Source organism: Bombus terrestris, chromosome 14, assembly GCF_910591885.1.
Source record: "Bombus terrestris chromosome 14, iyBomTerr1.2, whole genome shotgun sequence".
Lineage (NCBI taxonomy): Eukaryota > Metazoa > Arthropoda > Insecta > Hymenoptera > Apidae > Bombus > Bombus terrestris.
Genome location: NC_063282.1, coordinates 7644195 through 7660383, shown reverse-complemented (window position 1 = coordinate 7660383; position 16189 = coordinate 7644195). Strand labels below are relative to the sequence as shown.

General features: G+C 36.9%; 1 protein-coding gene across 7 annotated transcripts in view; it reads right to left on the bottom strand.

Annotated features, from left to right (window-relative positions):
* Nucleotides 1–16189, bottom strand: part of LOC100651344 (thyrotroph embryonic factor) — a 113964-nt gene that overhangs the window by 77488 nt on the left and 20287 nt on the right. For 5 of the 7 annotated variants that reach the window (XM_048411941.1, XM_048411936.1, XM_048411935.1 and 2 more), the window contains one exon: nucleotides 9768–9797. The exons of the other annotated variants lie outside the window; for them this stretch is intronic. In XM_048411941.1, coding sequence (XP_048267898.1) covers nucleotides 9768–9797 — 30 coding nt within the window. The remainder of the gene's footprint in view (nucleotides 1–9767; nucleotides 9798–16189) is intronic. 7 annotated transcript variants of the gene reach the window in all.

The window sequence follows — 16189 nt, the reverse complement described above, 5'->3', positions numbered from 1 at the left end:
GTGACAAAGAACGTTTCGAATAACCGTATTTTAATCGTGTGAAATTTACAAAAAATGTGCTAGAGGTAGGAAAAGGAGTTCGAAAATACACTGTCTTTATAGGGAAATCACTTTGAATAATATGTAATAAATGGGACCATACGTTGTCTCGGGCATTTTTCTCTCGAAGACTATGGTCTAGCGGATAACAAAGTTTAATATCTTGCATTTGAGATGGAGGAATGAAGGTAGTATATGAAACATGTGCTTAGTATGGAACGTGATCGTATGTTTGCAAAGAAGTGCCGTAATGCTGCGGTGAAGTTTAAAACTATTAATTACAACGTCGTCCGCGAGCAATTATCATTTACGTGAATACGATCGTTTCAGTAATGTGCCGTTAAGCATGTTCTTTTCTCGCCGTGACTTTTTATATTCATTTACAAAGAAGGTTTGCGTGACATTAAAAGTAAATTATTCGGTCAGTTTCTTTATTAGTTTGGAGTCTTAGCATTATCGACTAATTCTATTATCGTCCATTATCATCAATAAATTGTTCTTCGATTAATTCAACTTCGATCAATTCAACGATACTTGATCAAAGACAGAGACAGCTTACGAATATTCGCAAGAGAAGCGAACTGACAAGGAAGGCAGTTGTGAGTCGAAATTGGATGACAACGCAGAATGTTTATTTGGTCCGCGTGTGTAGGTATTTTAATTCTCAGTCACTCATTTTCGCAACTGTGTCTCTCGCGCATCGAATTGACACAATGAGAAGATCGATATGAAAAATGAAGAGATAAATAATTCATTTTCCTCTTCGTCGTTCACACGCATTCGCGTTAGTTCTCCTTCACGGATTTCATTCACACGTTTTCGACCTCGCATTGCTTCCATCTTGATGATCTCAGCTTTGTCTTGCAGCGAGAAGAAGCACGAAGAGAAGGCACAAACGTCTCTTCCTCCCTTCTTCATATTCACACCAAATGTTGATACTCGAAGCTATACACGTCTAGCTGCATTCTCAAGAAGTTGTACAATGAATGTATAATTATCGTGCAGGCGTAATTACAAAGCGATATACTAGCTATCAATAGACTCGATAAGAATAATGTTAAATTGATAAACAGGGTCCTTTATGTAACAAACATTGTCACACCTTTCTGTCGCATGTTTTGCCATTAAACTATACTAAATGTATATGTTCCATATCAGAAAAGATAAAAGTCACAAAGTCCCGGATCGATCTTTCTACAAATGACAGAATGACATCATCTCTTGCAGTTACACTTTTTTTTTTTAATGGAAACCTTCCTTTGCTTTCCCATGCATCGAATCCTCTCGTCATTCTACGAAAAAGGATACCAGAGTATTAAAGTAACATGGTCGAAAAGTGATTAGTTTAACATTAATTTATTATTTTGCAAAATTCAAGTAACAATATCTTTGAAATTAGTAATCAGTTTTCGACCCTGTTATCCTAATACGTTTTTTCTCGTAGAACAACGAGAGAATTCGATGTATGCAAAAAAGAAAGGAAGGTTTCCATTAAAAAAAAATCACTCTGAATCATTTGTCTTCTTCCTCTTTAATTTTCTCCTTATAATTATAGTTTACGGGAAGAACGCTATAATAATAAGTAATAGCGTGAACACCCTCAGGTGTTACATCAAATTGACGAGGCTCGTGCGAGTAATTAGCGAAAAAAGATCCTCGTGCAGCGCGTTAATAATCTCCATGAGTTTTCTTCTATGCTATTATCCCATATAGATTCTACAACTACGGAAAATCTTAACTATACCGTGATTAAAAATCTATTCCTATGAAAATAAATTATAGTTAGTAATACCTCGCCTGACTTAAATCTTCCAAGCAATCAATTTGAAAAATCGAAACTATGTCACACACCAGGACCCGATTAATTCCATCTTCTTGTCAATCCTCGATCAGATCTTCGTCGTCCAGCATCCCTCGTCCCTTATCCATTCTTAAAATTTCCATCTATCCATCCGTCCATCGAATTCTCTCCGATTCATCTGCATAACGAAGAGCCACAAGGAAGAATCGTCCATTAGTGGTATAATTGGCATACTTGTCGTCCTATATATTTAACCTAATCAGAGCTAACGAACGGAAAGACAGAAGAAGGAGAGCCGTTGAAGGCGAGAAACGTGATTTTTCTGTTCTGGTCAAAGGTCGAGAAAACGAGAACGGTTCGTTAGACGAAACACACACGTTCGGGATAATCGATGAATTTTTCCGAGTAAATCGCGATAATGGCGATGGGACTGGCTCGTTATGCACTCCCGAGGTAAGCTCGTTAGCTCGTTCGAGTACATAGACAGAGGCTTATAATTATAATCAATCACCGTTCAACGAATGGGGGAAAAAAAGAAAAGGAGAAACAAATGCAAAGAATGGAAAAATCGTGTGAACGACAAAGATGAATAGTAATTTTATTATATAAGCGTTTCAACCCCGGTTGTCGTGAAAATAGTTTTGTTCTCCTCGATCGATTATATAATCGGTTAGAGTAGCGAGAAATGGTAATTGCTAGAGATATCGAGAAAAGTGGGGGAGGGATTTGTTAGAAGGGAACGCGATTCGAGCAGATGATAACGCGGTTTTCCTTTGTACGATCGTGATTATTCAGATGGATCGAGGGGATCAATTATCGAAAGTCGGTCGTGTCCATTGCGACGCGTCGTAATCTCCGATGTTACGTAAAGTTGTGCGTTCCAACCCTTTCTGCTCGTTTCGCTTTTTTCATTTTTTTTTTTTTTTTTTTTTTTTTTTTTTTTTTTTTTTTTTTTTTTTTTTTTTTAATTGGAATGCATACTTATTGGAAGCGAAAAGCTTGGAAAACTTAGATTTCGGTAATTGGCGTTGTTTCTCGTTGATCACTTTGATGAAGTTTGCTGAGAAATCTTTGAAATTCCACGGTTTGTCGTGCTAAGAAATTTGTTAGGTCATCCCATAAGTTCGTGCCGACCTTTGTGTATACATTTCATATTTTAAAGAAAAACAAGAGAACTTTTATCGAGACGGAATAATGAAACATGGGAAGAAGTTGTACAACGAGAGGGGGATTACATTTTTTCGTGAAACTGAAAGGTATGTGAACAATCTTAACATATATAACCGCTCGAAAAACGGCACGAACTTATGGGATGACCTAATAGATGCTTCGGGTTGGAATGTTGTAAGGGGAAAGTTCGGGAAAGTTAAGAATAAAAATTGGGGCGCTTGTGAGATAATTTGAAAATCCAACCCTTCGAATTTTGTAACGTGGCGATATCTATGTCGAGGTTAACAGATGTTTCCCATTAATTTTATTAATGGATTTTCAAAAGTCGCGGATCCTGAAAAATTGTTATTATAAAACGAATGCTTGAGAATTGACCTAAAAATTGATCATCAAGGTTTGTAATAGCGGTTCGTAGTTTGTACAAACCTTAAACTTTCCAAATCTAATAGAGTTCATGAAAGGATCTTCAATAGTCGGAAAGAAATTTTGTCCTTAACATGCCTCTTCGCTTTACCAAACTATTCAAGATCAAGATTAATTTCGATATCTTGTCCAAACACTGCCAAGAGTAAATCACATTATCCGAATTGGCTGTTAGAAAGAGAAATAAATTCATTTCTCAGGGACGAACACTTGGCAACCGATGTGACGTCTTTCGTTTAATGAATGAAATTAAGATAGTACCAGTCGCCCGTTTGAATTAAAGCCAAACCAAATGTTTCGTTAATCCTACTATTCTATTCACATTCGCACCTCCTACAAAAGTATGATGTTTTAGGTGCGTTGTAAGATTTATACGACGAGCTTTCCAATAAGAACTTTGCACTAAATCGAACATTAACGTGACGATATAAAAGAAATCACGAACTCATGTGAAAATATTAAGGTCACAATGTAATTGCATCCTTCAGAAAAATCAAAATTTATGCTGAACTACAGAAGCGAGATAGAAGAAAAGTGTTCGAACGATCTTCAAAAGAGAATAACTTTTTTGAAACTTATGACTTTCAGTGTGTGACTGTATATATGTATGTATTATATTATATTTATTTATTATGTGTAATTTCATTATAAGTACCACGCAAAATCAGACAGGTAAACAAATTTTCCAATCTGCATGTACTACAACGAAGATAAATATAATTGTGCCAAGTCGTCCATGACTTTAATAGTCAACACGACCATAAATCTGAATTTAAAATAGAAGGATATTAATATAGAAAATTCAACAAATATGCCATAAAATTCGATTCGTTATTCTTATCTAATATACCCAGAAGTCAAACTAATTAATGTTAACTTTAATCATCCTCACAGTCTAGTTTTTCGTAAACTATGCACAATACGCTTGTCGTATCCTTAAGCCGAATAATCATATTTCTAGTACGTGAAACGGTTTCAAGCTCGTAGATGTCGTACGATACAAAAGCTGAAGAACCATGAAAGACTATGTTGCTGAACTTTTTCCTATATATTCTGTACGTCGATAAATTTCTATTATCTTGGAATACCGAGGGTCGGTGTAAATTCGAAGTCAGCTCTTTCTTGAATTTCTCCGGAGATCAACCTTTGACTTCTGGCTGACAAAGGAGATTTAAACTCGTGTATATAGCTGTATAAAGGATTCTGTCAGTTCTTGTGCCTCTCGCTTTCCGAAGCACTCTGCTTTTCCCTTTTTGTCTGATTCCTCTATCTTCGAAATCATATTTCCAACATCGATACGCCACGTCTTTACTCTCGAGGAATTCTTCTAGTTCTCGTTTATTAGACTCTTATTAAATACGAAACTTACTCTTACGAAACAAACTCTTATCGAAGATAATAGAAGAGGAAAATTGGAAAATTTTCTATCGACGTTAACGAATATTTAAAAATCTCTAAGCGATACGATGGAAATAATTTTCCTCGAAATTAGAAAATTCTTAAACCGTTTTATATCTTGCGATACTCTGATAAGTCACGATATGGATGAGAAGAAAAATTTTCTCTCAACAAACCGAGAAAAAAGTAGATCAAAGTTGCGATTTTCTCGTTATCTTCCTGTAACCACATGCATCGAGTCATCCCACAATGCGCTTTTTTTAAGGGACCAATTTAAAACAACAAGAGTTGTTACTATCGGAGTGACAGAAAATTGGAGGAACTTCCAAAACTTAATAGGAAAAGTAATGAATTACAAAAATCGATTGTCGACGAATAACTTTTTATTTCCATCTGTATATGAAAGTATATGAAAATCAACGACTGCGTCACTCATAGGATGACCTAATATTTTACCACAGACTTTCTGACTCTCTTTTAATGTCAATCATAATTCTACCTTGACGATATCGAGTCCTGATTTATTTAGTCCTGATTTTCGATTCTAATTTTAACCTAACCATATGGAACCTAACGAAGGAACCTAAATTGTCTACGTTTAAAAAACACGAACGCGATGGAAGATCGAAGAAAGACAAATTTTTAATGGAAACTTCACGCAACTATTATCAAAGATTTTCCATCGAAATGTCTAGAAGTCAATGCGTCGATCACGCGGGGAAAGAAGATTTAACAGTATAATAAATAATGGGAAAAACCAACCAGCTTGACACGCTTGTATCCTTGGGCGCGTATTAACGTAACGATAAACAGGATTGATGAAACGATCAGGCGCAATACGAAACGAGAATACGCACGACGTATCAATACGCTGTTATTATTACCGAGTGTAATTATACATGTCCATAACGAGCCGCCCTATGGTAATGATGGAAAACTATTTGAATAACAGGGTGAAGCGAGATGAATAAAGCGATGTCAGCGTGAAGAGACGTGTTTTCAGCGACTAAACTGCTCGTTAAATTCCAATAAACGCATCGTATCGTCTATTTCTTACATATGTATGTAGAATACATATGCGTCTTCGTTTAAAAGCTGCTGTTCTTCCAAAGTGAAAATTATGTCCAATGGCTACAAAAAAGCATTTGCCGTTTTTATCAGCTTCTGCGTTTCATTCGCACATCATTAAATTTTTGTAGTCATGTGAAACGTGATTACTAAATCACTAAAATTAAACGAGCCTATGAAGTTTCATACAGTGTCCGGCCGAATAAAACGTGTAAGAGCAGTCGCGGTGTGATTCCTTGTGGAAAAGTAAGAAAACAAATATAGAATAACACGTTTTCATTCGCGTCTTGGAGACTGGATAGGGCTAGATAATCGGCAGCAGGTCTACGCGTGAAAATGAGTCAAAGTTGCGGAATAAAATTTCTTCGCAAGACGCTTTGCTTCCGAGGGAAATAAATTTGAACATTTACCACACGCGTACACTAGCGGCTAAACTCTAGGAAAATGAAGCCCTAGACGGAAAAATTTGATTCTACACTCTCCTTTGGTTTTTACACGTAGGATAACCTTCTGTTTATTATTCAGTCCTATCTAGTCCGGAATTATCCATGTTCAAGCGTACTTGATAAATTTTCAACCTCGATAATTCTCGAAAACTAGGCTGAGAATGACAAAAATGGTATTACATTTTCATATTTTATTAGAAGAAATCTAGTCGTGCTCGCTTTTACGCGTCCTATTCGGCCAGATTCCGTATCTAATTAATTAGTATAAATGCCATAATAAATACAATAACGTGCAAGTATATGCCGTAAGTTCTCTGATTTATTGCTGCGATTCGTTTTCTTTTCCTTTACTCGCTCCTCTTTATTATTAGAACTCTCCGTGTTACTCTTCTTGCACTATCTCCGCACTATCGCCATAATAAATCTCCTTCGAAAGATTGATTCTCTGTCTCACTTCGCACTACAATTCCCTCTTCGAACCCTTTTATAGCGAGATCTACCTAGCAGAATACGTAGGTTCTCGCTGGCCGCGATTTCATCATTGTAGGTAGATCGAAGGGCAAATCTTACGAGAACACGGCGGGTTATTTTGCGCGCCGTATTTTACTCGATACAGTAACAATGACCAACCTATTAACCACGTTAAACCTAATCTACGGCTAAGCCAAAGCAAAACGAGGAACATCTCTCGCTATAATAAGATACGTTAACGCGGGGTCGGCTTAATTTCTGACGTGTTATACGATTTTTTTTGTGGAAGCAACCGAGTTTACACGGGGTGAGCCGGTTGGCGTCCAGGTTTCCTCCCGTTTCCCCTGCACACCAGATTATGGTCTCAGCGCGAAATCTGAGACCCAAGCGTCGACCGCATGGGATTATCCTTCCATAACGTCAGCCGTGGCTAGGCCATAACACGGCATTGCCACATCTTGCGAGATAAAATGTAAGAGTACGGCGATGTTGTGCTGTCGGTGAAACAAGAATATCTGTTCGTCGAATGTCGACAGACATGCTGCATAGATCGACAGCCGAGAAACACGTAAAACGATCGTTCCACGTGACGATCTGCGAGGACGTTTTTAACGCGTAATCCACGCTATTCGAGCCGAGCTAACTCCGACGAGCATTAGTTGCCTCATTCTCATAATATGTTTATGCTACTTAATTTCAGCATATAATTTTCGGATGCTCTTCAAATCCTTCGCTACGTACGATATATCGGATTTGCTTTTCGATAGATTAACACGGCGATTTGTTTGATCTTTTTCGTCTTATGGCATGCGTAAGTTAGTTACTAAAATTAAAATTGAAAATTATACAAAATTATTAAACGACAGGATATTCATAGGCGGATGGATAATATTATTTTCATTTGACAAACTAAAACCAGTGAAAAAGACTCAATATTCCTGAATAGATAGTCGGGTATTGCACAATTTAAAAATTCCTGCGGCACGCCGATTGAAAATCGCCGGATCAACACGTCGACTGCCGCGTAAATTTTACAAATTTTCCCCGCGATAAATTCGAACACACTGCAACGTGATATTCTTGCAAAATATTATATTAGCCCGCTCTTAACCAATGTTTATCCAAGCCTTTCGTGTCGTCGAAAATATTTCAGTCTCTAATATCGTCTTAATCATTCTGAAAAATGGGATAAATGTGGGTCACTGACGACCACCGCGGCGATCAATGTATTAATAATGCGTTAATAAGATAAACAACGACAAGTATAGTTATCGTGATTTACATAATGAAAATAATTGAAAATCGCCGATAGCTAATATGTATGAAGAAAAGAGAAAAGAGGTCCATGCAGATCCCTGCTGCTATAATGGCACGCAACCAATCGCCACGGCTTCTCCGCATACTTGTGCGTACGTTTGAGATGCGTAATTAATAGCTTCGCGACTTATAAATTATTGACGATGATACACGTTGAATTAATGTACATATTAAACAGCTTTTGTCCACGAGCCAATCCCATTTATATCCGACTGTACAACTTGAAACTTTAGTCTTATTCAAACTGAAAATTATTTTCTTACTAATTTAGTTATTATATTTTCTTATTAATTTTCCTCTTGCTTTTTCCTTATTTATTTATTTCCTTTTTTAGTTCATGGCTGTATCGTTTCTCAAGTTCTAGATTTTTTCGTGATTTGTCACACCTCTTACAACACGCAGGTTAATTCATTCAAACAGCTGTTACTTTTTATAATTATAGTTTTTCTATGAATTAATCGTCAAGAGATCATTTTTTCAATTTTTGATTGGAGAAATCCTTATAGCAAAAAATTTTTAGTAAAAAGGTGTTAAGTAAAATGAAATGATTTCTTGTCTTGTCATTTTCTGAATTTGTAGTAGAGTAGAATGTTTCGTGTTTCGTGTTTAGAGAAATTACTCGTCGTGTTCACTACACTACATTTGTCTCTTCTCTACAGCTAATCGGTTCACTATCGTAAAATAAACGGATGCTTAAGCTGCTTCTACCTACATTTCCTAATCGCTTGCAAGTGCATCGATATCGTTCTGAGAACCGTATTTCAGAAATTAAAAGTTTGGACTCGAAGGACAACTATCATTACACTTGAAAACTTTCAAATTTTGTGATATTCAGAGCTCCAAATTTTCAAATATTCGCGGTATCAAAGCTCAAAATCTTTCAAATATTTAAATAGCAGATCTTTCAATGTGACGAATATTTCAATTAGAAATTCTGAAACATTCCATGCCTCCAATGTTTTGTCCCGAATTACATGTTTCTCAATATTCCGTCACAGATTCTTCAATATCTCAAATCATATAAATAAAATTATAAATAGATAAATTGCAAATTTTTAACGTTTCAAATTTTTCACTTAGAAACTTTTAACACTCCACGTTTTTGAATATCCAATGTTCCGAAGCTCCGAATTTCCAAACTTTTAAATTCTTCTAGCATCAGATTAAATATGAAAAATTTCGTAGTTGCAGATTTTCAAACTTGGAGATTTTCAAATATCAGAATTTCGAAACAGCGTCCAAGCAACGAAAGATCCTGGACATCTCATTATTACGTCACGTGAAAAAAATCTGCACGCGGATCATTGCGCGTTCTTACGAACGTCGCGTCAAGTTCTCGATACCCTTCGATGCACGTTTCTAATGCCTACGTGTGTGAAAGAGAGTAAAAGCGTGAATGGAAAACTGAGGAAAGAAAGAAAACTCATGCAAATGAGAGAACACGTCCCACTATTGTCCTCGTTCCAGAAAAGTTAGGAGAGAAGATTTATGGTGGTAAACGACGATCATTGCGTGGATCGTTCGTCCGGGGTTGTGGATGCAAAAACGCGTAAGAAAATAAAAAGAATATAAAGAAAAGAAAGAAAGAAAGAGAAAAAAAAGAAGAAGTGTATGAGCTGTCGTTTGTCACTTACCCTTCAGAGAGGATGTTATCATGGGGTCACCTGAAAATGATACAAGTACAGTATTTGCGTGAACGTCAATGTATGATAATGAGAAAGATAAATAGACAGATTATAAAAAGAGCGACAGGATGAAAAAAAGAGGAGAAAAGAGATCTTTGATATAAATTTCGATACGAGTTATATCGAGAACAGAGACAATGAAAGATCAAAGAAATAGAGAAGATGAAGACGTGTTTTTTGGCTAATCTGTTTCTTGTTTAGCTTACTATATACATCTAATCGTTAACAGAACGTTGAAATTTCTCGCGTCTACGGTGATCGCGATTGCGGCGAGATCCATGTTTTTATTATGGTTTGCTGAAAAAGATAATTTTGTAAAATACACGTGTCGCACCTTCTACCAATGTATCTAACGATCGGTGCCACATATATAGAATATAAAAACCGTGAACAAATGTATCGTATAGAGACTACAAAATAGTATATGCACACTATAGTATTTAGATATTGCATTTATTTACATACAAAGTTGGCTATGTAGAACCAAAGTATATTAAATTTCGTATCGTTCAATAGTATTCAATATATAGTAATATAATAATGTCATAACATATTGGTAACGTGGTAATATATATATACAGTAATAGACTTTCATTATTCGATCTTCATACGACCAGAAATATCTGATAGTCTAAGGGTGAAATGTGTGCAACGCTTGGACCAAAAGCTTCGTTAGAGAATACAGTTGCATGCAAATACTCTCCAGTAGCACCACTGTACGCGCGCTAAATGAAATGTCTCGGCTGTATATACCTGAAACTAAAGAAGCAGCGAAGATGATCTTTCCGTATCTGTTGGACATCTCCGTATCTTGCATTTACGTCTATCGTTCGTGACGGAATATCATTTCAGCTGGCGAAAAGATGAAAGAGAGCGAGAGTAGTCGCACAGGATCGTGTCGTGAGACGCGTGGGCCCAGCACAACGAAGCAGGGAGGGTCTCTGGGCCGAGATCTCGGAGGACTCGGGGTCAGAGATCAGCGTTCGCCGCAGAAAAGAACGGGAAAATGTTCCTTTCGCGAGAGATACCCTATCTCTGTTCTCGCATAATACGCAAGTGGGAGTATTCGTATACGGACGCGCTTAGCAAACTGTCTTCGCGACGGCAACCTTCGCAAAGCAGACCCCTCTTCTTCTTCTCTCTCTTTGTTCAGCCTCATTCTTCGCGTTTCACTCTCTACGTACGTCCTCATTCCCTTTATTAGGCTTTGTCTCGTCTCGTCCCCTTTCGCCGGAAAAAAAATATCGTCATCCGTTGCGACGTATCGTGACACGAGAAGGAAATGACGATGTGTCCCTTTCGCTGCTGCAGTTGATGGTTTTTTCATTCGGAGTATCGTAGCAGTTGCACACAGATTTCTTTTAGCTTAGTTTTGGAATTCCCGAGGTTAAGAGAAAGTTGGCCAAAGTTAGGGGAAATTTCGGAGAGAAAGGAATTTTGATAATTTGCAAATTCGAAGATAACGTAGTGTGTGGAAGGCTAGGTGAGATCGATCAGGATTGCGACAAGGGTATTGGTAAAGTAAATTGTTAGGAGGAGCGTTTGGACTCGAAGATTCAAACGTTTGGAGAAATTGAAAAGTTTGAAAGATTCGCAAATTAAAAATACAATTCGCTCTATGAATAAGAGCTCGCACGGTCCGTAAGTAATGATTCATAATGGAAAATAATCTGCAGCGATCCTGACGCCTGTTATAAACCGAGTTAAATAAACCTCCAAAAACGTGCGCTTGTCATCACTCTCGCCAACCGATCATTACCAGGTGCAAATTATACCTTCCTCTCGTTCCAACCGAAAGCCTCAATTTGCCTGAAAATAATGTTAAATATTCAGCGCGTTAAAAACCTCTCATCTTCTAACTACGAAAATTATTATTTATCGGGAAAGTCGGCGTATTAGCCATGATAAGAATAATAAACGAGAAGAAAACAGCTACCGGTGAGCAGACATCAGCCACCATGAATGAATAACGTATGCAAACGCTTGATTAGAGAGAATGATATTGGCAGAAGCTGGAAGCCGCGAGTAGAAGTGTAAATCTATTCACTGTCAGGATGCAATTACACCGGTGCCTAGCAACGCTAACTAGCCGAGGTTTCGCTTTAATCGCGAATATGAGTTATCGTATGTTTTCCCCCTTGGAACCCAGGTTCCAATAAACGACCGTGCTTGTTCCTTTCAATGCTTGGATACGCGAGAAATATACAGTAAATGTAGTCAACGCACGAGATTTCACAATTACCTTAACAATTATCTACTTCTTGTTCCTTCGTTTTCGAGAATAATCGGCGCGTTTCCATTGGAAATAAAATAACGAATTGTGAAATAAAATCTTTCGCGCTGTCTACTCGCCGTTGTAATTTGGTAAATGAAACACATTTCAGGATGCACGATGCCACGTGCGAGCTTGGCCGCACGTGGCAAAAACGTGTGCTACGCGCATGATATCTTTGAGAAGGTGATATAATTGAGTAAATTATCCGACCAACTAAATTTACTCCGTACGATGAGTAAATATATCACTCTCAACGTAACAAAACACAAAACATAAATAAACAAGAGATTCCTGAGCGAAGAGTCGAGAAAGAGTCGCAGTTTGGAGAATAGGATCGTATCCGATGAAATCCAGTTTAAAGTTCAATTACTATACATTTGTGGATAATTAACGCTTTATATTAATGAGTGGAAACCTGAACTCAACCGAAAGTTCCTACAATATGATTGAAATTCCTGAGTGAATCCTTGAAGATTCGGGAAAGGATCAAAGTTCAAGGAATAAAATCATATCCGATAAGATTCGTTTCAAAATTAAATTATTATCCTTTTGTAAATAGTTAATATTTTATATTAATGAGTGAGAACGTGAAATCAATTGAATTGTTGCTACAATGTGATTGAGGTTCCTGCGTGATTCCTCAAGGACACGAAAATCAGCTCGTATTCAATCAAATTCACTTTACGCTCAAGTTAAAAATTCTTTTATTTCTATTTTGTTGTTAAATATATTACTAATATGCGAAAATTTGGAATCGACCCAACATCCCTACGATATGACATAATTTGTGATTTACGATTGTGATCGATCGAAGGTTCCCTTTGACTTTCTCGATATTTCATAGAGTGTCGCACGATTCAAGGAACGAGTCGCGGGCTGAGTCATCGCGCGAAATCCACCGGAAGATCAGATCGGCCCACACGCGCTGCTCATGGCTCGCATGTGCAAGCAGATGCACGCACTGATGCAGCTTCATGGGCCACAGCCTGGCCAGGGGATCACAGCCACGATTTTCCATGAACGACGACCCATGATTCGAATCTAGTGTCCTAAAAATCTATCTTCTCTAGTTGCGATCATTCCTCCAGAACTTGTATTTTTCTAGATACCGACGAAATACTTGTTAACTATGACTTCTAGTGTGGCTAACTAAGTCAGTTCCATTATATCCAAGTTTGTATTAATATTATTCACATCATTTTACTTTTTATATTTGTTATTGATAATACTTCAAGAAATTACCTACATAGAAAGATCCCAATTGATCCTGACACACGGTGAACAACTGGAACAGGAGGAAGTTTGTAAAATAAGAGGTTGAAGAAGGCAGCATAATTTCAAAGAGTGCATTTATATTTAATAGGAGCAACGAATGAATATAATATGTACCACAGGATAAACGACTGTTGCCGGTATAGTAAGAAATGTTTGCTATAAAACATCTGCCATCCTGTGAGGTTCTATGAAGCCAAATTGATCAACTCCACTTCTTGTCGACTTCTCAATTTCTCAATTTCACTATACAAGTACAGTGGAACTTGGTTTATATGAGTGAAATTTTAGCAGTGGCTAATTAACTGAACTTTAGCGGAGCTTCTATTACTTCAACTATCACCGAGCGTCGATCCATTCATATATGAACATCTAACAATGTACGCAGTAGACATTATGTGACACATTCTTGTGCTTCGCGGCCGATACAAATTTGCAACATTATTATATATATATAATTTAATAGCAAATGTTTCGTGGAATCCTCTCATCGGAACACGAACTTCTATTAATTGAACCAAGAATCACAAATGGCGGGGAGAAACAGATGGACTTCTATTATATGAACGACCTGGTTACATGAATCAGCTTATCCCCCAACAAGTTCGTATAAACCGAGTTCTACTGTACAATTAATGTGCCTGTTACATAAGCGCGATTAACGTTCAATCGTGTTCGATGCGAAGAGACAAAAGTCTGAAACCCAAAGAAGAAGACAGAAGAGCCGTGCGTCGCGTAAGTATCGAAGCCTTGAGCAACCCGAAGGAAGGGAAAAAACATGGAAAATCCCCATGAACAGCGGAAGTCATTTGCTCCTCGGGGACTTTGCAAGCAACAGGACAAATCCGCACGTGTAGGTATGTAGAAATTACCGAATGTCAACACGATTACAGAGAACGTCGCGACAATTAGTTCCACCTTGGTTATTCAATGGACAAGAAGATCCAGTGAACAATCTTTCGTAGATCTTTCGTAGATCCTTTGCAGATCTTTTACTTCGGTGTGCATCGTGTGTAATCGAATGGATCCTGGTCTGTGTTCGCAACGTATCTCAAGGACGCGCGCGTTCCGTCTCGTTGCCGAGGATAATGCAACGTTCCAGGATAACTCCGCGGTCTCGATGATGTTGATTTCTAAGCGGGAAATCGCAGGATACGCGAATAATCGATTTCCACCTCCTGTTTCTCCCACTTTGTCAATCGTGAATCTCTCCCGCCGTCGGATTAACACGAGGTAAACCGAGTGAGTATCTTTCTGTCCCGATTCGATTCGTTCCGCGATTCGTTTCCACCTCTTTTCTAAGCTACGACGCGATTTTTTTCCCCCTCATGTAACGCCTACTTGGCGATCAAGGATTCGCTGGAAAGCGAGCTTCGTATTCACTTTCGAACAGTTGCAAGCAGGGACGGTATCCAGTTTGATATTTACACTCGGATATCTTGATTGATCTTAGCCCTGTCTAACCCTTCCAGCCAGAAATACTTTTGTGCAAATGCACGTATCTATCGATACGTATATCGCGAATTGGAAACTTGATTAATTCTTCTGTGAGGTATTAGGTTGTCCCAAAGTTCCTTTCGTTTTATAAGGAAATAATAGATGTACGATATTTTCTGTTTTATATTATTTTATTGAATTATGTATAGTCCATTCTGTTCTATTGGAACGAATAATATTAATAATGTAATAATGTGTAATTATATTATAATAATGTAAGTAAATAATATAAAACAAAAAATATTGTGCATCTATTGTTTCCTTATGAAGTGACAGAAACTTTTGGGACAACCTAATATAATAAGAGTAGAGTCTTGTTTTTCTCTTTGATTTTTGTAATTTTGATCCTTTCACTATTTTATTCTCCTTCGAGTATTATGCTTTAGTCATTGCTGGCTTTAGTGATAATAACCATATATCGGTATATACATATTGATATATAAACATATATCGGTCATAAATGTTAGGATATTTAGACACTCTTGCGCAATTGAATTAATGTTATTGATAACAATTTTACGAGTAACGAAACCAAATTACCAGTGATAATAAATGTTGTTCCACGGCATTAAATAATACAAATTACAAATTGTCTTATTATTCTATTCAGTCTTCGACAATTATTAAAATGTATTCTGTAACCTACAATCTGTAACTCGTTAATTCTTTAATATCATTAGTTGATGAATTATTATGCAACAGAGCTCTGCTGATATTTATCGCAGTACAAAATGAATAAATTAACAATCAAGTGAATAGCAACTTATAATCTGTAACTCGTCAATTCTTATGAGATTTATATTGATATTTATTCCAGCGCAAAGTGAATAATTAAATAACGATTAAGTAAATGGTAATTTTACGACACGCAGGAATTGTGGACCTATTCCACCCCCGAACCCACAGGAGATTAATTATTGTTGATTACTGTATTATTACTGTTACTTATTATAATCGCTACAATTATTATTATCATTATCACATCTTTCAGATTTCATATTTTCATTATAACTTTTTAATTATGAATCGTATTAATTATTCTATACTAATTGAGAATTATATTTCTGATATTTAGCGAAACAAATTGTTTTCGTTTACTACTTATTTTGCATTTTCTATTGTATTATATAAGAAATATAGTATATATCATCACGAAAACTAAAAAAGGATATACAGTGAAGTCTTTGATTATTCGAGTTCGGTTTAACCAAAATTCCGTATTATTCGAAGCACTTTGAACTTTACCATGATACATTTCACTTCTTTCGCAAATTTAAAACGAATACGATAAAAGAATACGAATATGTAAACAGTCAATGTAGCCTTA